The sequence below is a fragment of the Biomphalaria glabrata genome, chromosome 17, assembly GCF_947242115.1.
Source record: "Biomphalaria glabrata chromosome 17, xgBioGlab47.1, whole genome shotgun sequence".
Classification (NCBI taxonomy): domain Eukaryota; kingdom Metazoa; phylum Mollusca; class Gastropoda; family Planorbidae; genus Biomphalaria; species Biomphalaria glabrata.
This window is the reverse complement of record NC_074727.1, coordinates 13,854,007-13,873,899: the sequence shown is the minus strand read 5'-3', so window position 1 is coordinate 13,873,899 and position 19,893 is coordinate 13,854,007. Positions and strand designations below refer to the sequence as shown.

The following is a 19,893-nucleotide window of genomic DNA, read 5'->3' as shown; positions in this document are numbered from 1 at the left end:
AAATATATATGTCTTTAAATACAAACTATAAATTCTAAGCTTTTAAGCTTTTACTTAAATTACTATAACCTACATGTACGTTTAAACATTTCATTTTTTTTATATATAATATGCACATAGATAGGCCTACCTACTACTACTATATTAGTATAAATCAAACTTTGTAGCACCTATGTTAAAAGTTAACTCTATTTCAAATAAAAGATCTAATAGATCTATAAATATTTATTGGCTGACAGAGTAGTCAGTAGATCTTATCAAATATAGAACTATTTAACTGGATCTTCTAACTAATAGTAGCTTAGAGTACTTAGTCTTAGACTGATTTTTATACTAGATATCTACTTCTAGTCAAGATGTCATTTTAATTCTATGATAATAGTAACAAAGTAGATCCATCAATTTACATCTATCTATATCTAGGTCTAATAAAGAAACTAGTAAGTATTAAGTTAATTAAGTATTAGAGATCTAGACATACAATATTCTCTGAGTCTAAGTCTAGACTTTAACTTGTCTAGGAATAGAGTGTCACTAGAGCTACTATTTAACTAGATATTAGATTTTCTCTAGATTTAGGTATAGACTAGACCTAAATCCAAATTATATACTCTAGATTTAGTTTCAGATCTTGAAGTTAGATCTATATACACTAATCTAGTAATGCTAGATCATAGAAGTGAGCCCTGCCCCTACTAGCCCTAGCTAGAATCATCTATAATATATCTACTAGATTACTAGATTTACTACATCTAAAATCTAAATCTAGAGTCTTGCCTTTTTTAAATAAGTTTTTTTTATTATTAAATCTAGAATCTAGAATAAGATAAGATCTAGACTTTACTAATAGAATATTATATCTGATAATAGATTATAAAATAATACTAATAGATACGATCTACTTTTGATCTATACTGCTTCTGCCCAGGGACTAGACCTAGTCACTAAGTCAGGCTAGTGGTAGATTTAAGATTGTAACTGTAAGATTCTAGATAATTATTCCAATTATCTAGATTATTCTAGATCTAGCCTGACTAGGTCTAGTCCCTGGGCTTGGATATAATTAAATCTAGATTCTAGGACTAGATCTAATAATAAAAAACAAATTTAAAAAAAGGCAAGACTAGAATTGACTAGATCTATATTATTATATAAGTTTTATAACTATCGTTACTATCATAATCATTAACATTATTAATTTTAATACGACGATGATCCGGTACGGTAATTTCGCATTTTCGGGTAAATACGTTCAACTTCTAGGATTATTTTAAAATGTAGAAATAGATCTAGAATCTAGATCTCTAGACTAGATCTAACCTTTAGGTCTGGTTTCAATTTTTATGCCGGCAGATCAAACTTATTAGAATTAGATCTACTTGCTAGATCTAACTTAGGCGTCTCAGGCCGGGTCCATACGGATTTGTTTCTAACTTTTGTTTACGTTTTTGATACAAAGCGAAAGTTCGGAAATAGCGCATGCGCTGTAACTTAAGAATTGTAACTTCCTGTCTTTCTTTGAATTCGACTTATTAAGTTTTAGTTTGAAAGTACAAAACATGAATGTGAAAAAAAAAAAAAGTCCGATACTGAGTCGGCAATCAGTCGGACTGGCGTTTGCCGGCAAGCTTTTTTTTTAAACTTCGATTTTGCCGGCATGCCGGCGATCTTGCATCCATGATCTTATAGATACTAGAGTCATGGTGTGCATTTGAGGTAATGTTTTATTCTTTTATCAACTGAACTTAAATCCTACTTATAAACAGTACCTGTAATATACAGGTCTATTTATATGTTTAGTTGACATTTGCTTACTAAATAATGGCTTTTGGATTTGGGGGTGGGGGTGGGGTGGGGAGAGACATATTAGCATTTTTTTTCAAGGTCATTTTCTTTTTCAACTATGTAGTTTCCAGGGCTTTTACAGTCGTTTCACAGCTGCTATGTGTGATATTTTTTAGGAGAATTTTAAGATTTTAGGAGACTTTTCATTTTTTAGGAGATTTTAGGAGCGCTACGAACCCTGATTATGAGTCTAAACTTTAGCATTTCTCAGCTGATGAAGGCTGACAGAAGGCAGTGTATATGATGGAACTAATAATGTGATACAATACAATAGAAAATTACCAAAAGAAGAATTAAGGGGAGTTGCCCAGAACAGAGTCCTATGGCATAGTACTGTTGCTCCACAGGACGCTTAAACTCTAAACCGGGTAGATGAAACTCATAAACTAGGGATAGTAATTCATCTAGAAGAGACAACTCTGAAATAAAACAACTGCTGCCTTGCAGATGATCTTGGCTGATCAAAGGCTATGGGAGCATACCCAGAAAGAAAAGTAGGCTGAAGCCAGCGTCAATGAGCCTCCTCAGAAATTATCCTTATAGATATGGCGTCCTGCTTGTGGAATGCAGCTGCGCAGGTAGGGGGCAAGGCTCTTTGCCTCGAAGGAGAACAAGACTCTGGCCCTAAAACCCTCCTATAGAACAAAAACTAAACGAAGAACTGCCTGATCTGGAAACAACTGCGCAGTTCATCTCAGAAAAAGGATTACTGATGTGAACACTATGAGAACGAAGAAGGGAGTCAAAAGGACTTAGTCAAGCAAGTGAGTCAACAGAATAACTCGATATACCTTGTTGAGTGTTACAAGATCAGCTGTCGTCATCAAGAAGTACATACAAGTCAAACTCATAAAGCGCTGGTTGTGAATGTGTATGTGTTTCGTGAGTGAATGTTGTTCGAATTTTTCAACCATATTGTTTTTGTAAAGTAGTTACGCTGAGGTTGTCAATTGTAGTCAAATTGAATTTCCATTTGATTGGACCAATAAAATTATCTTATCCTATCTTATCTTGAGAACTAAAGGTATTAAAAATATATGCATTTTATTTTTAACTAGACTAAAATAAATAATAATTTTTGTTTGAAGCTATCTCTTTGCCTTAGGACATAATTTTTTTTAAAAACATGTGGGAAGACACCAATGTAAACTACTAGACCTACCAGGGTCTGTGATTTGATGAGTGTTTGGTTGCTGCACTGTCAGCACGAGGGATGCTAACAGCTTGGTGTCCTCAGTGTCGCGCATTACCAGGGTGTGCTGTTGAGTCAACCTACGCTCCCACATGACCATGTGCACCTGGCTGGGGGGGATGTTGGGAGACAAGTGCTGGTACCTTGTAATAACAGATTTCAAGTCATCACACTCCATCCAAGTAGCACCTTCAGAATAAAATAAATACATTTTTATTTCTAAAAAGCCAGACTATGGGTTATAAAGTAGAAACAAGAAAATTGTATTACTGTAGTGCAATCACTTCACTGTCTACAGGGAAGTAAACAGCATGAAATTTAAGACCAATTTAATTTATGCACCGTATACCACCATTGTTTTTCACTATTAGAAAAACTGGCCGGCTTAGTTAGTGCAAAAGAAACTGACGAATATATTATGCAAAGAACTAAATGTAACTTTAAAATAAAACACAAAGATAGGAAAAGAAAACTTTTTTTTTAGTGGGCCAGTAAAAATCTATTTTTTTATCATTACAAAAAAAAAAACAACATGTTCTAAGTCAACACTACTGATAAACTGATAAATTTCTTTTTCATTATTCCCTCTGAGCCAAAGCTGTGATACAAAGCCTACAAGCAAAGAAGTTTAGGTTAACTAGTAAGATGGACATTAAAGCAAGGTGTGAACAAAACCTTTGTATCACATAAAACTTGAATAAAATTACTGAGAATATTCTCTAGATATTCAAGATATGACTTTTAAAAACACAACAAACTATCTTATCTTATAAATAACAGACATTATTTCAAAAGAGAAGATAATTATATCTTACATGCATTTCATGTGTCAACCTAGAAAGAGGCTCTCACCATCAAATTTAAACAGCCATTTTAGTCAAATGGATCAGACATGCCTACCCCCAAGACCCAGAATGTGGAACACTCAGGTTGAAAATGTGGAATTTTGGGCCCCAATGTGGAACATATGCGCGTTTACGTTTGTCAGCCATACTGTACCCAATATAAATAAAACTTCAATTATATTAGCCTACTTTAATAACAATACTAGTTTGCTTTTTATAAATTAGATGTAAATAGTATAATATAATTAAAAGTAATAAAACCTTTAATTCATAATTATGTCCTTTGTTTGAAATCAATAGTTCTAACTCCTATGTGATTATTCTAGATCTACTTGATTATCTATCCTTTTCTAGGGCTCTACTCTAGTCACTCTAGATGTTGGCTCTAGAGCTAGATCTAAAATAATTTAAGAGTCTGTCTACTAGTAGTACTAGTCTAGGACTAGACCTACATCTAATAAGTCCTCTAAGTCTAAGAACACAGATTATAATAAATATATTATAGATCTAAATATTTATGTCTAGATCTATGGACTTATTGAGAACTAAATTTATTACATATGATAATGATACATAGAAATCTAGAGATCTATCACCTTCTAATTCTATTTCTCTAGATACTAAGGTAGATCTAGATTTAGTTAAATTTAGTATCATCTAGACTCTAGATTGTAGATTAATCTAGAATCTAGATCTAGTAACTAGTTAAATCTAGTAATCTAGCTAGTGCTAGATCTAGTCAATCTAGATCTAGATACTAATTTATTTAGACTATGTAATAAGTAGATATATAGCCTTATTTAGATCTAGGCCTTAGCCTTACTGTGTCTAAGTTAATTAATTACATTTAGATCTAGGTCTAGATCTAAAACTCTAATAACCTATTTGAAAAAAAATCCTTTTCTTAGAATAGTCTATACTCTAGTCTATAGAATTACGGTATTACCTAAGAAACCAGTTGAGTTAGTCACGTTAGTCAGAATAGCGCCTTTGTCGGGAAAAGAAAGGGATTTGAATGGAAAATTAGGTTTATTAGCACTTACTAGATTCTAAGAATAGATCTAGACCTAGAGTACTAGATCTAGATGTAGATGATAGTAGATCTATGTCTAGATCTAGCTCAACCATATCTTCGTAAATTTAGAAATTTAGGACACACCGGGTCCGGGAGGAGATGAAATGTAAACAATAAACACAGACCTAGATATATTTTATTTTGCATTCAGTATTTTCATTTCGCATTATTAATAAATAATGAAAAATCGGCGATTTTTTTTTTTTTTGTGTCGGAATTCAGACTTGGCGGAACAAAAAATCGTGAATGCGGAACGGCGGAACATGTGAGCTTTTTTGATGCTTTTGCGGGACGGTTCCGCATAATGCGGGACTGTAGGCATGTCTGATGGATGCTCCCACCCTCAATGCTTTAAAACAAACTTCCCACCCCAAAAAACTGGTCAGTTTCCCTTTGCTGAACATCCAGATTTTTCTTTTCCTTTTGCCCTTTTTTTTTTCTAACCAAGTACAATTATGTTTAGAGGCTGAAGGCTTACATTTCCTTTTTTTTTTTGGTCATGCCTTTTTTGTTGGAGAGGCCTGGTGGCTGAACGGTAAAGTGCTTGGCTTCTGAACCGGGGGGTCATGGGTTCGAATCCCGGTGAAGACTGGTATTTTTATTTCAGGATACTTAGGCGCCTCTGAGTCCACCTAAATCCAATGGGTACCTGACATTAGTTGGGGAAAAGTAAAGGCAGTTGGTCGTTGTGCTGGCCACACGACACCCTAATTAACCATAGGCTACAGAATCAGATGACCTTTACATCATCTGCCCTATAGATCACAGGGTCTGAAAGGGGAACTTTTTTTTTTCCTGTTGGGGTAACATTCAATACCTCAAGATTTCCTTTTTAAATGCTTTATAAATTATGTATTTTTTGTGTAAATATGGATAAATATTATATTAAAAAAGATATTTTTTAGATAAACCAAAGATTTCAAGCTATTCTTCACTTGGATATTCCTGATAGGGTATTCAACTCTTGCGTTCCTATACAGGTGCAGCTTATTGAGATATCCATAAACGAGGAACTTAAAAAAACCAATGTGTGAACAAGGAGACCACATATTCTGGTTTCAAAAATAGATCACTATTGAATATCCTGCATTATGGGTTATTGTACAGAAGTTGTTGGCTGCTTTCTTGTCTTCCTAATTTGGTGGTACAGGAACGTAATAAATCTCATTGCAAATAAAAGAAACCTGACAAAAAAACACTGCCAGTGGTGATTTGTGGTTGTAGCAGACATAAAGCTGGATATAAATACTTTAATTAAATCTCATCAACACATCTAAGTCATTCTATTTTTAAATTTTATTTTAAACAGAATAAAAATAAACAATTCTTTAACAACATGTTTATATTTTTATATTTTTTATATTTGTAACTTATTATGTGCTTTTTCACTTAGGGGTCCGTGGTTATGTTTTGACTGTATCAGACCTGTCTACCTAAAAAAGTCCAAATGTATAACACTGATGTTAAAAATGTGTATTTTGGCACCAGAATGTGTAACACTTACACTATCAACTATTTTGTCAAATGTAATATATATATATATATATATATATATATATATATATATATATATATATATATATATATATATATATATATATATATATATACACACACACAACTACGCATTTGTCAATTCAATTATTGTGACTTGATTTTGGAAATAAATATCTTGCTAACATCCCACCCAGAACAGCAAATGTAATGAAAGTTATCTAGTAACAACTTGACAGTCATACCAAAAACTCAAAACAACTTTTTTTTTTCCAAAGACTTATTAAAGAACATTACAAATGGTTGCTATTTTACTTTTTTTTTTTCAAGCATAATTTCTTTTTCCACTCTGGCTTTTATGACTGAAATAACTTTTACGGACTTTTCACAGCTGTGTGCGAAACCCTAATCCTGTGTGCGAAATATCTTCATTACAGTAGACCTAGACTCTAGATCTAAGTCACTAAAATTCGCTGACTTTTCATGGCTGTTTGAGAGTTATCTTCACTGAATCTCGTTCTAAATATAGACTCTAGATCTAACTCACTGAATACTCTGACATTAACTGGCTGTGTGAGAATTATCTAAAATCAAGACCTAGTCCTGTATAATAAGTAGACCTAGATCTATCTATGACTAGACTCTATATACCTAGCTTTAATATGGTGGTTGAATCAATAGCGCTTAGCTATTTTTTATTAAAATGAATATGGGAATCAGGAAATCTTTTTTTTTTTGCATTCGACTTTTTTAAGCTCCAAATAATACATTTCTAATGAGCTTTAAAAAGTCACGGTGTAATAGCTAAATGAATGGTACCAACCCACCACTCCCACGTTCTTCATTTCTAGACTAAATCTTTCAAGAACCAATCCACGTATAGATCAGGGCACACAATGTGTTCACCTCACCTTTTCCGCCACCCCTCCCCATAGAACGGCTTAGCGATTGTCCGCGACCAGTCATAAGCTAGCCGAAAGAGGAAAAAAAAAGGATACAAAATGAGTAACGCAATGGGTTAAATTCGTATTTGCGTACTGGCAGTCATTTTTGGGAGATTTTGCGTAATGAATACACATTTTGCGTTAAGGTAGACAGGTCTGCAAAATATAAAGGGGGCCCCCGGATCAAAATAGTTTGAGAACCTCTGCACTATGGACCATAAAAGATTTCCTAATTCTTATCTCTACATCTGGATGACTCCAAAGTGGGTTAGTTTTCATATTAAATTTCATAATCAAAATTAAAATCCCCTTGGGATCTATAAACATTAATTTTCTTTAAGCTATAGCATATTCTGACATCAAACAAACAAGTTATTGCAGTTTGACAATAACACGGATTTATGGTAGTGCATGACACATGGGTCAAGTAAATAATTCAGAATGTGGAAAATAATGGAGAAAAATTAGAGATTTTAAAAAGCATTTCAAATTTCATGTAACAATAATTTGTCAGCTATTATCATTTACTGTTCTCATCAAGATGTAACAGTTCTAAAATAATAAACAAGATTTTTAATGTATGCACCGTATACCACCATTTTACTTAATGATATAAGCAATGGCCGGCTTAGTTAGTGCAAATTAAAAGTAAGGTACAATCATTCCCATACCAGCCCTCTTTACTGTTAACCAAATCTTAACAAGAGTTATCAGATGTTTTATGTTATTTCATTCCGTAACATTACAAGCTTTTTAATATCTTCATTCAGCCATAAAGAACTGTTTCTACCTTCCCTGCCCCCACCTCTTTATTTGGTCCATTGATAAGATATAAAAATGAAAGTTTTTCTGTGATGTTTTGCATTGCTTGATGTAGAATTCACAAAGTTGATTGTTGGATAGTTCTATTATTATTACTAAGTTAGTTTAATTGTGATGTTTTCTCTGCTGATTGGTGTTCTCTGGCCAGTTCCTAAGTGTAGGGTAACTGAAGAGAACAAGGGGAGCGGGGCGTCCACCAAGATCACATCTGATAGACTTATACCCATTGTAACATCCACAGGCTAATGTTAATGTAGATAACTATTGAGTTTTAATGTTACTGTTTTTTTGCATGACAAGGAAAAAAACTTGTGTTTAAATGCATTTTGAAGTATATAATACAATAATTTGTAGACTATTATCATTTACTGTTATCATCAAGATGTAACAATTCTGAAATAATGAACAAGACTTTTAATGTATGCACCGTATACCACCATTTTACTTAATGAAATAAGCAATGGCCGGCTTAGTTAGTGCAAATTATTATAGTTCTAAAAGCTTACCTGGTGCATTTCTAACCCATGCAATGAAGTGGTCAGGATTATTCTTATAGTGAACAACAGCTGTGACTTCATAATGGTCTTCATTGAAATCAAATGACAGCTCTTCAAACCTGCTGTGAGGCAAACCTTTCACAAAGTGCATCTGAACAAAATCTTGCAGCCTGAAAAAAGAAACATTTACAAACAACACAGTTGAGACAGATACTTAATTAAAAAAAAAATGGTATGCCAGTTCTGTGGATAAACACTTCAGCAAACCCACCCTTCAAACTTCATTAGCATTCTTTGATTCGGTGCCTGACATTCAAAACAGTTTCTCACAAAAGATGGTGTCGTCATATTAAAGTCTGCAGGCACTGCAGGAATGCTGGGTAGAATTTTTGTATGAGCATCATCTTGAGAATAGCCACAGACTTCACACTGAAATACAAAAAATTCCATTTCATTTTTAGAAAAAAAGATTTTTTTTATTTCAGCTATAAAAATGTATACAGGTGTGCTACAAATATAAATGAAAATAAAATGACTACCTTGAAGACGTATCTGTAGTTCATTGTAAACATCTGCTTAATTGCAGGTTTCTCTCTAACTAGTAAGGGTAACACAAGAACAGGACTGTTGTGTTTACCCCGTTCACACCGAAGTCTAGGCTGAAGGGCTTGCCAGATTTTCTCTCGCATGGCATACAGAATGTTGATAGCCTTGCCTATTTCATCCATATTCTCTTTACACACCAACTTTGAAGTTTTAGGATCTTGAAGCGATGCTGAGTTTCCAGCCCCTGTCTGAAGACTACTAATTTCTGCTCCATTACTTTTCTTTAACAAGTTTTGTAACAACACCTTTCAATGATCAAGAGGAAACCACAACAATAAAATAACAATAACACTGAACTTACATAACATAATATGTATACAATTCTCAAGTTATCATATTAAAAATACTACTTTAAAGGAAATTCCAAAAAAGAAATGCCTCAGATAAGTATATGTTAACTAAACATAATTAATTCCAACTTTATGTTCAAATATTATAGTAAACTAAACATTAGGGACAGCTAATTGCAAAAAGGTATATTACTGAAAATCAGTAATAAAAAAATAATATTTAATTGTCAGTTCCAAGGGCACCATACATGGGCTATAACAGTAAATTACAAATTTTAATTAACTCAATAATTAATTTTTTTTGCTGAAATATTAATGTGCTGTTACACAGCATGAGTTAAATGTGTGAAATTTCAGTTTGACAAAATAATAAAAAGTTACCAAAACAATATTTTTTTTAACTATAGGAAAAGTGTGAAATAATTCTATAAGAACTGAAAAATATCTTTAAATAAATTCTACAAAATAATGCAGTTTTCTCAAAATGACAACAAAAGAAATATTTAAAAATATTATTTTTCACAAGATGAAAACAGAAAAAATAAATAGCATTCTCTCAATAGCATTTAATTCTCCAAATACAAAATGAGCTTCTTGACTTCTATACGGTCCCATTACCTGAGCCTGTCTGTTAGCTTTCAGAAGTGTGATCAAAAGTGTTGAGGCTAGTTCATGAGTAGGGTCTAGATTGACTAGAGGTCTCAGTGTTGGTGAGTACACAAGCATTATGAGAACAACATCCATCCAGCACATGGCATCCAAATTCTGCCACTGAACAAACAAATTGTCACGCGACACAGACGATGATGGAGTAAGATCTGTTTTCATCTCAGCCAAAAGTTTACTGATGACTGAATCTTCTTGACCTTAAAGAGATTTTTTAACAAGTGTTACAAAGAAGGACTTAGAAAATTAATTGAGAAAATTATAAAATAATGCACTTTTTTCCCCATCAATCTAGAAATATGTGATGATGACCATTTAAGTAGATTTTATTATCTACTAGTTTTAAAGTACCCCTTTCAGATCTTGCGATCTATAAGGCAAATGATGTCATGTGTGGCCAACGGTTTATGAATGTGTTGTGGCTAGCATGACAACCAACTGCCTTTACTTTCCCCAACTAAATTCAGGTACCCATTAGAGTTGGTTAAACTGACAGGCGTCTTAAAAATCCTGAAATTCAAAATCTTAGTCTTCAAAGAGATCCCTCGGTTTGGAAACAAAGCCTTTACCTATAAGCCACCATGCCCTGTACAACTCATAAAATTTATAACATTCTGTTTCAGCTAAAATAACTCATAGAAATACATTCTATAAAATTTAGCTTGTCTTAATTGAAAAAGTGATAGGTTCATATCCTGATGGAATTTAAGAATTTCAAAATTGAGATAACTTCAGCAACAACTAATAATTAGAACATCAACACAGTAATGGAATTTTTTCTGGGAAAAAACAAAACAGAGACAAAAGATATGAAAATGCTTGATAAAGCTATTTAAATCAAGCTGTTTTATTTTGAAGAGAATAAGTATAACATATTGCGTACCAATTTTTAGTCTTATCAGTAAGATACTGATGATGTATCCCTGGTAGACAAAGAAGGCCCAATAAAGATCAAAACACATAATAGTATGCTGAATATTAAATACAAATTTTAAGTGGCAGCATTTTAAAAGCAAAGAAAATGAACAACCTTAAGGCAGATGATGAAAGACACTAAACAGAATCCAGCCACCTAAATAAACTGTACAAGATAGAAGCAAGTAATAAAAAAAGTACAGCCAATAATTGATGGAAGGCTATTTTGAAGGAAATCGCTCAGTTGCAATACAAAACCAAGGCAAGAACAGCAACTCTAGGTGGATTGCTTAGTGAGTGAATACAATAGTGAATGCCCAATGAACCAATGGAAAAGCCCTTAAAGCATAAAAAAAAATACATTTAAGAATATGATGTATATGAAAAATCAAGGATGAGAAATATCCTATAATGCTTTAAGGGCTTCTGGCTCACCAGAAGTGTCATCCTGTGACCCCTGGTCTGGATCCAAACTACCAGAATCTGTCTCACCAACTTTAAGTCCAGCAAGGTCAGTGCTAATGGTATCACCTTCTTCACCCATGCGTCTAGTAACCATGGCTACCGGCCTGAACTCATCCATGTCCATTGAATTACTTTCTGTGCTTGAAGCTGTACGTGACTCAGTTGCTAAACAAAAATTAACCTTAATTATATTTAACATTAATTACCAATTAACTTAGATGTTTTTACTTTAAGACACAAACCAAGAACAAGAAAAAAGGGGAGTGGCATGGACTGTTATCTAAGCAAAATAAGCTATCTAGAATAATATTTACATTTTCCGAGCGAGCCTTTATATCAATAAAAAAGAATATAAAAATGTTTATATTTATATACAATAGACTTGCAATGATTTGAAGTGCTAGTGAATGTGGGGTGACTTCTAAAACTTTAACAATAGAAATAAATCAATAACACTGATATCCTACAAGGTTACTTGCTTGATAATAAAGTTCTCAAGTCAGAAGGTTTTTGTATTTTGTATTATCTCATATCTTTATCAAAATGTTATCCCGAATACAACTGCATTTTCAGTCATTTTTTTAAAACATCATTTAACATTCAGTTTCAACTGTATGAGATTAGTATTTTTTTTAGACTAAAGCAATTGATTATGCCATTAGTACAGGAAAGGGATATAGTGATTGATAACAATAAAGTGTGTGTGGGAATGTGGGGAAGGGGACAGGAGTTTGTTGGGATAGTCTTTAATCCTTACTAAGAGCACCTACCCAGACTAGACCACTTGACACCTATACATTTTAGAACATACCCAATATCATGCACACATGTAGCCTACATTAAAAGTAATGCTATAAATCAATCGATAATAAATGTTTGAAGGATTGACTGTTGGCTTGTAATGGGTGGATGAAAAAAATGCATATCGAACACGGGAAATCAATAATAAATAAAAAAAAAAAAATAATAAACAAGCAAAATATAAAAAAATCTTTTTTAAAAACAAAGCTTATACAAAGTGAAAAGACTCCATCAATATTGTAAGGTTTATCTTCCCTTTTATTAAGAAATTTAATTAATTACCACTAACTGATTAATTGGTAAATTTTTAAATTGATTCATGTGTTGTCATAAACAATGAATAATTGTGCAAATTTCAACTGAACGAGAGAATGGGCAGATATAAAGCATGGAGTAAGTTAATATATATATATAAGCTTTGTAGAATTTAGGCATAAATGGTTTCATATTTTTATGAAAAAAATGAAATCAAATAAAAGCCTAAAAAATTAGGAGAATTCTAATTACACTGTATATATTTCTATCTAAATATCAAAAGGTTTACCTTGTCCAGCTGTGAGATGAGACAGCTCTGCAAGCATGCTAAGGCCACTCATACTATTGTCAATGTTAAAACCTGTGGTGCTGCCTGACATGGTGGCCTGCTGCTGAGCCTCCTCTTGGGTTTGATAAATCTGTTCAGTTTGCTGTTGATAGAGTTGATCAACAGATTGCTGACTGCCTTCTTCTGTTACACCAGCTGTGGCAGAATCCATAACAGATGTAATGATTCTCCCATCTTCACTTTGTGTGTAGTAAACCTGTTGACCTGGAACCATAGTCTGGTTAGCATCCATTATAGTACGAATAATACGCCCAGTTGAGTCCTGCATGTAAACAAATTGTTTCCCAGGTGGGGCCACATCATTGGCAGACTGGGCAGTATCTATGGGAGTTAGTTGCCCGTTTGCATCATGAACATAAATTATTTGTGGTTCAACTTGTTCAGAAGCTTCCTGGAGAGCCGAAGCTTGTTCCTGATTGTGTTCTTCTTGAGTCAGCATTTGCCCCCCTTGACTCACAATTGTTGTCTCAATGTTTCCATCTGGTAGCATGCACTGTTTATACACAATTGAGTCAGCATATGCTGGAATATCATTGGGATCAATGATAGATGTAAGTACCTGCCCTGTGGCATCAGTTGTTTGAATAAAATACACTGAATCGGATGCTGATGTTGCTTCCACTTGAGATTCAGAAACTGGTTCAGATGCCTGAGTTTGTTCTGTGCTAATTAAAGATTGTGTTTCTGTCTCAGGAGCTGTAAAAGATGCTATTTGATCATCTACTTGTTGCTCAACAGCAGGCATATCTGAAGCAACAAAAGCCACCTCATCATTTTGTGTGTGTTTAATATAAGTATCTCCATTAGTTGTTGAGACAATGCCAGAGTCTATGGCAGAACTTACAATTTGCTCTATTGTATCAGCAGCTGTGGATACTACTGGTTCATTAGTTGGATCAATTGCTGAATTAGAATCAGCCTCCATGGGGATTTCTTCCTCTTCTTCTCTAAATGATGCTGATGCAAATGCTGCAAAAGCATCTTGAAATCCTTTGGTGTACTGGGTTGTGGGGGCAGCATTATTGCTTTTAGCTGCAGTAGGATCTTGAATCAAGTGGCTAGAATTTTTAAACCCATCCAGAGAATCAGATGAAGCTTCCAAAGAAGTTGTAGATTGTACAGGCACAGCTACTGTATCTCCTGCATTCTCCAGAGCCAACTCAGCAAAGGGATCTGAATCAGTTGTACTAGAAACTTGACTTGCTACACAATCTGAAGCCTTAACTTCAGTGTTGTCTCCAGTTTCCAGCTGTGCCTCTGATTCAACCTGACCTTCAGTTTCTTGGTTAAGATTTCCAGTGACTGGCATAGTGGTAATATCTTGTTAATTACCGTACTCAGTGTTTAAAAACTAATAGCATACCGCAAAAAGTTAAAAATCCTCAAAGTTGCTTAAGTGAAAGTTATCCAATTCTGAAAGTGTTAATGAAGCTTCCCGAATGGCTGCAAAGCAATCCAAATGGTCTGTAACGTGGTTTTCAGTGGAAATAGAAGCACTTTTTTTATACTGTGCCTTCTGCTCACTCCCAGTTTGTTCAGTTCCTTGGGTGATCTGTTCCTTATGAACTTCCCAAGGTGGCACAGAAAATGTGCGTGTATTGTTTGAATCAGAAGAAACTTTTAATGGATAAACTTCAGATAAAGGCTTATCATTAATGTCACCAATGCAAGTATTTCTTGAGCCTTTTGGAGATGTAGAACAATAAGAGGTTTCTCTAATATAGTCTTGACGAATATTTTCTAAGAAACCAATAGGCTTAATATCAAGAACTTTAGTTGCTTCGTTAGACTTCAGTTCAGCAGTTTGTTTTTTGTCTTGAACAACTATTACTTTCAAAACGTTGTTTCGTAAATTATTTAACTTATTAGAAGGGATGGCGATAGGTTTTGCAGGATTACTTTTTGGTAACACAGAATCACAACTGCTTATCTTCAAAGACTCATGAGTGGATAAATTAAGAGTATTTTTCTCCTCTTCAATATTGGAAGAATTTTCCAACCTAGCCCTTTTTACATTACTTGGAACCACATTGTTTGACTGTGTTCTTTTAAGTCCTTCAATTTTACTTGTTTGAAAGGAATGAAAGTTGTGAGCATGTCCGGTGAGAAACGGATCAAATGGCACAAGGGACTTTCTTTCACCTACCTCCGAAGATGGGGTCGATGGTCGTTGAAAGAATTTAGAGGACAATGGGCCTGCAAAACGCCAATGATGATTCTCTGAGTCTGAGGAGCGAGTGGAATTAGAGCTGAAAAGATTGCGCAGTCCAAATTCTGATGGTGTACAACTAAAACAGCGAAATGATGAAAGAGATGAGGCTGAAGATGAAAAAACAGAATTTGTTTTTGTTCTGACAGTCACTTTAGATAAATCCCGCTTTACAATGAATGAATTTAAACTTGAAGCAGATGGCAGAAATGTACACTGCAAACAAAATTAAAGAAAAGGTTAAATCAATTTCTGAAGAAAACATTCTTAACTCAATAGCTCCTATTTCTGGTTAAGAAAAACCCTTCCCAGGCCATAAGCAAAGAGGGATAACTCCGTATTTAAAAAATCCTAAAAAAATATTTATTTTGAAAAAAAGAATCAAATTTAAGATCTAATACATATAAACAAACAAACCACTTAAAAAAATAAAACGATATGTCTAGTTTAAAAAAATATATACTTTAAATACCATTATAATATAAAAAAAGCTTCAAAATACCCATTTTCACAAGTGGAGGCATATACACTGGGGCTATGGGCCTGTTCGTTTGAAAAATTATTTAAACAATAAAAAATCTTCCAGATTGTAATAAAAATAGAATTGGTAATCTCCAAAATGATTTGTAATCACGCTTGCAACGAGACTAGAAGAAATCCTTCTTTTTAAAAAGTTTAAATCAAGTCTATTGAATAGGGGATGTTAGAAACGTTCTACAACGGTTTAGGACAAAAACGGGAAAACGTTTCCAACTGCAGAAGGAGTTAATGGGTTAAACAAAAATAATTTCATAATATCAATTATTTGATAATCAAGAAATTTTAATGAAAAGGCGATTAGCTAAATCTGTGTTGGGAGGCGCTGTGGCTGAGCGATACAGTGCTTGGCTTCCGAACCAGGGGCCGGGGTTTGAAACCTGGGATTTTTAATTTCAGGATCTTCTGGCACCTACCCAGCTCTAATGGGTACCTGACATTAATTGGGGAAAAGTAAAGGCGGATGGCTGTTGTGCTGGCCACGACACCCTCGTTAACCGTAGGCCACAAAAACAGATGAGCTTTACATCATCTGCCCTATAGACCACAAGGTCTGAAAGGGAAACTTTACTTTTAATTTAAATCTGGAGTTAAAAATAACTATCAGTCTCAAAAAGATGTACCTAATAACATTAACAAACTTACATCTTCATTTTTGCACATCAAAAATGCTTCATGGTCATCAATTTGGAACAAATGAAGGTTGCTTTTAATACCTTGTAGGGCACACTGTGGACAGGGCTGTTTGTTTGGTCTTTTCTCAATAGTCTAGTAGAGCGATACAAAATAAGTTTTTAATGTTAAACAAAAACACTTTAAAAAAATATTGAACTTTTGAGAATTACTTTTTTTTTTACCACCCAGAAAAGCCCTAGTGATAATGACTTAACAACTGAAAAAAAAAAAGAAGAAAAAAAAGTGGCATTCCTATAGGATGAGAAAAGCAAATCTAAAAAAAACAACTTAAACTGCTTTGGCAAAAAATATCAAGCTTTTTGTTGACCTCGAGACCTTTCTTCTCACAGCCTCAAACACTAAGGTTATGCAGCTTTCATAAAACTTGTAGGGGCCAACAAAATAATTATCAAAAGTATTTTTTTTAATGACAAAAAGAATATCCTAGCTTCAATTGCTGTTGGGAATAATATGAAAATGCAAACAAAATCACAAGGTTTACACCACAAAATGTTTAGATTATACTTACCTGTCTGGGAAGGAAAATGGTGTTTGGTTTAATTACAAAACATAGAACATAGAACAACATTCAGGCCTGTGATATCTACTTTGTGTGTTGATAACATAGGTATGATAGTTAAATCTAATTAAAAGGGATTATTCTTAAGTACAACAACGGTCAGTGGATGGATCTCTCATCTCTCATACTACAACAACAAAACAACACAACAAAAACAGTATGCGAGTCTGCATGAGGAGACTTCGCAGTTTGGACAAGTGTCTTTCAAATAGCTCACTAATACCCTTCTAGTTTTAGATGTCTTAGAGATTTGCTTTGATTGGCCATCATTCATTTTAAATTCTGAAAAATAAAAAGATCATTTCATGATCATTATGGCATTCAAGGAGAAACTCCATCACCATCCAAGAGGAGTGCAAGGTCGGACAGAGCATAGCATTATAAAACCAAAAGCCAGCTTTATCAGGATATGCTCCATGACTTATGGTGACGGCTTTCAATCATGAGACATACATCATAGTCACAAAGAAATAGCTTCAGCAATTGTATTTTTAAAGCTCTAATTAACTAAAACAAAGATAAAGAAAGTACAAAACTTTTTTACTTTTTTTTTTTTTCGTACAGAAAGAATTATTGCCAACACAGTTCAGCTATTGATTTCTGCTTATGTCATTACTTAAACTGGATCTTAAGACAAAAAAAAACAAACAAACAATTTTGGGGCTACATAGCTGTTAATCTCCACATTACATATACATGATATTGATGAACCAAATGATGGAATGATAATTTTAATAAAGCAGTGGACATTTTTGTGTTTAACTGGTTCCTTAAGTTTAAATAAACATGTATGGTGCATTAATTTTTTAATTTAATCAGATGAAAAGAAATGTAAAAATGATGAAAACTGGGTACTTAGCAATCAAAGATTATATTGAATTTAACAAGTAACTACAAATCCATTTTTCTAACTGAATTATTTAGTTGCCAGCAAAACATCCCAATATTCTATTTATATAAATTTAAATATGCAAACAGATCAGACTAACAAAGCAAGTCTGTAAAGTATATGAAATGTAAGTAGAATAGAAAATCAGCCAAATTACCACATATGATTTGGTTTAACAAAAATTGATTCGTCTGGCAAAAAATTGTAATAATGTGTATTCTGCTTTGCATAAAAAATTGACTAAAAATAAGCATGCAATAAAACGTTAATTAATAAAATGTATAATAATAAAAATTGAAAAGTCTAGGCCAGAGCTGCTATAGCATTGGTAAGATAATATTTCGTTACCTCCTACAAAAATAAAATTTGATAATAAAGCTGAAACTATTTCATTTGTAATAGATGATTATGTCATTATAAAACAATTCAAAGCTGCCTTCTTCTGTCAAGTGGACTTCATCAATAGCAGCTTGATTTTACTTACATGTACAATGTAACAATCTGCATATAATATTAATTTTTTTTTTATAAAAAGGGTGAATTGAAATTTTCATGATTAATGAATCCTTATAATTATAATTGTTTTAGAAAGTACATAAGCACGCACATAATGTTTTTTTTTTATGGTTGAAAAATGAAATTTGAATGCCTACAATAAATTAAACTAGATCGATGTTCTACCAAATAAACAATATATATATATATATATGTATATATATATACACACACATAAAAACACTGCCTTTTTAAACATAACTTTTGTCTTCAACTAACACTCTGACACTAGCAAAACGATATATTAATAAACAGGATAATTGTGTTTGTGCATGCTGGAGAAACACACAAAACAGAGATGTTGCGGGAGTTTTTCTTTCAATCTAAAACTTTTTTTTTGCCTTCATCATACCCTTTGCATCAACACACAATAAAATAATTTTAACCTTTTTTTCTTCCTACCGACCATTTTGTGAAATTTATTTTTAAGACAGACCAAAAAAAAAAAGATTATCTAAAATCTAAACAGAACTTGTCAATAATTACAGCGTTCTTACCCACTCCCATTGACACATTAAAACAAATCTAACCAGACATTTACAAATACTACATGACTACTGTATAAAATTTATAATACTCGTAAGACCACAACAAAAATTTTAACCTTTGTTTACTGCTAACGAATAATTTTTTTTCCCCAATGTCCATGAATATGTTTGCTAAAATACTTTAAAATATACAGATCTAGAATCTAGCTCATCTAAATTTAAATCTATTCTACAATGACTACAATTGTATATCTGCCTGAAAACTAGACTTGATTTATCACTTTGGCTTTGGTAGAAATTAATGATTTAATCACCTGAAAATCTAGATTGGGACTGTCAACTAAAATTATACATAATACAGGCCTTACAGGGTCTATAGCCTATACAAGAATAAGTAAAAAAAAAAAATGTTAAGAAAAGAAGTGATCTAAAGTCTAGAGTCTAGATCCAGAGAAAAAAAAATTGGAACCTTTAACTAAGTTTACTAAGACAGCCTAAAATGCCCTAAAATTCTAAAATGATCACAAATTGGCCTTATTTTTTTTTATGCATAGTTTAAGTCTTAACTTAGGACAGTGAGTGAGTTAAGATAGGCCACTTATTGTCTTATTTTGATTTAGATCTATAAAACTTTTACTTTAAAATGTTTTAGAAGAAACCAGCATCAACAAGAGTATCAGAAGGCAAATTTAATTTGTAATCCTAGATTCTAGATATCTAGATCTAGAAGTCTACATAAGCAAATAAGATTACCAAAAAGCTTGTCTGGCACTCTATTAGCCTATGCATGATTAGAATTTAGATCTAGATCTTTTGTCTTTTTACTATTTTTAGATTTTAGTTTACTAAGTAAATGCAAATTGCATTGGATTCTAGATCTAGATTCTAAGTGCTAGATC

The 19,893-nt window shown here is 33.1% G+C and overlaps 1 protein-coding gene across 5 annotated transcripts in view; it reads right to left on the bottom strand.

Annotated features, from left to right (window-relative positions):
• The window catches only part of LOC106066682 (uncharacterized), a 29,635-nt gene that overhangs the window by 9,168 nt on the left and 574 nt on the right, over positions 1-19,893 (bottom strand). For 2 of the 5 annotated variants that reach the window (XR_008775507.1, XM_056014912.1), the window contains exons 2-9: positions 16,453-16,575; positions 13,002-15,486; positions 11,627-11,821; positions 10,229-10,476; positions 9,254-9,565; positions 8,986-9,143; positions 8,724-8,884; positions 3,008-3,226 (exon numbers count right to left, since the gene is read on the bottom strand). Coding sequence is in view for 4 of the 5 variants with exons in the window: in XM_056014912.1 (XP_055870887.1) it covers positions 3,008-3,226; positions 8,724-8,884; positions 8,986-9,143; positions 9,254-9,565; positions 10,229-10,476; positions 11,627-11,821; positions 13,002-14,370 (2,662 nt within the window). In the remaining variant the exon portion in view is untranslated. Of the gene's footprint in view, positions 1-3,007; positions 3,227-8,723; positions 8,885-8,985; positions 9,144-9,253; positions 9,566-10,228; positions 10,477-11,626; positions 11,822-13,001; positions 15,487-16,452; positions 16,576-17,285; positions 17,345-19,893 lie in introns of all 5 variants that reach the window. The other 3 variants (XM_056014913.1, XM_056014914.1, XM_056014915.1) reach the window with 3 other exon arrangements.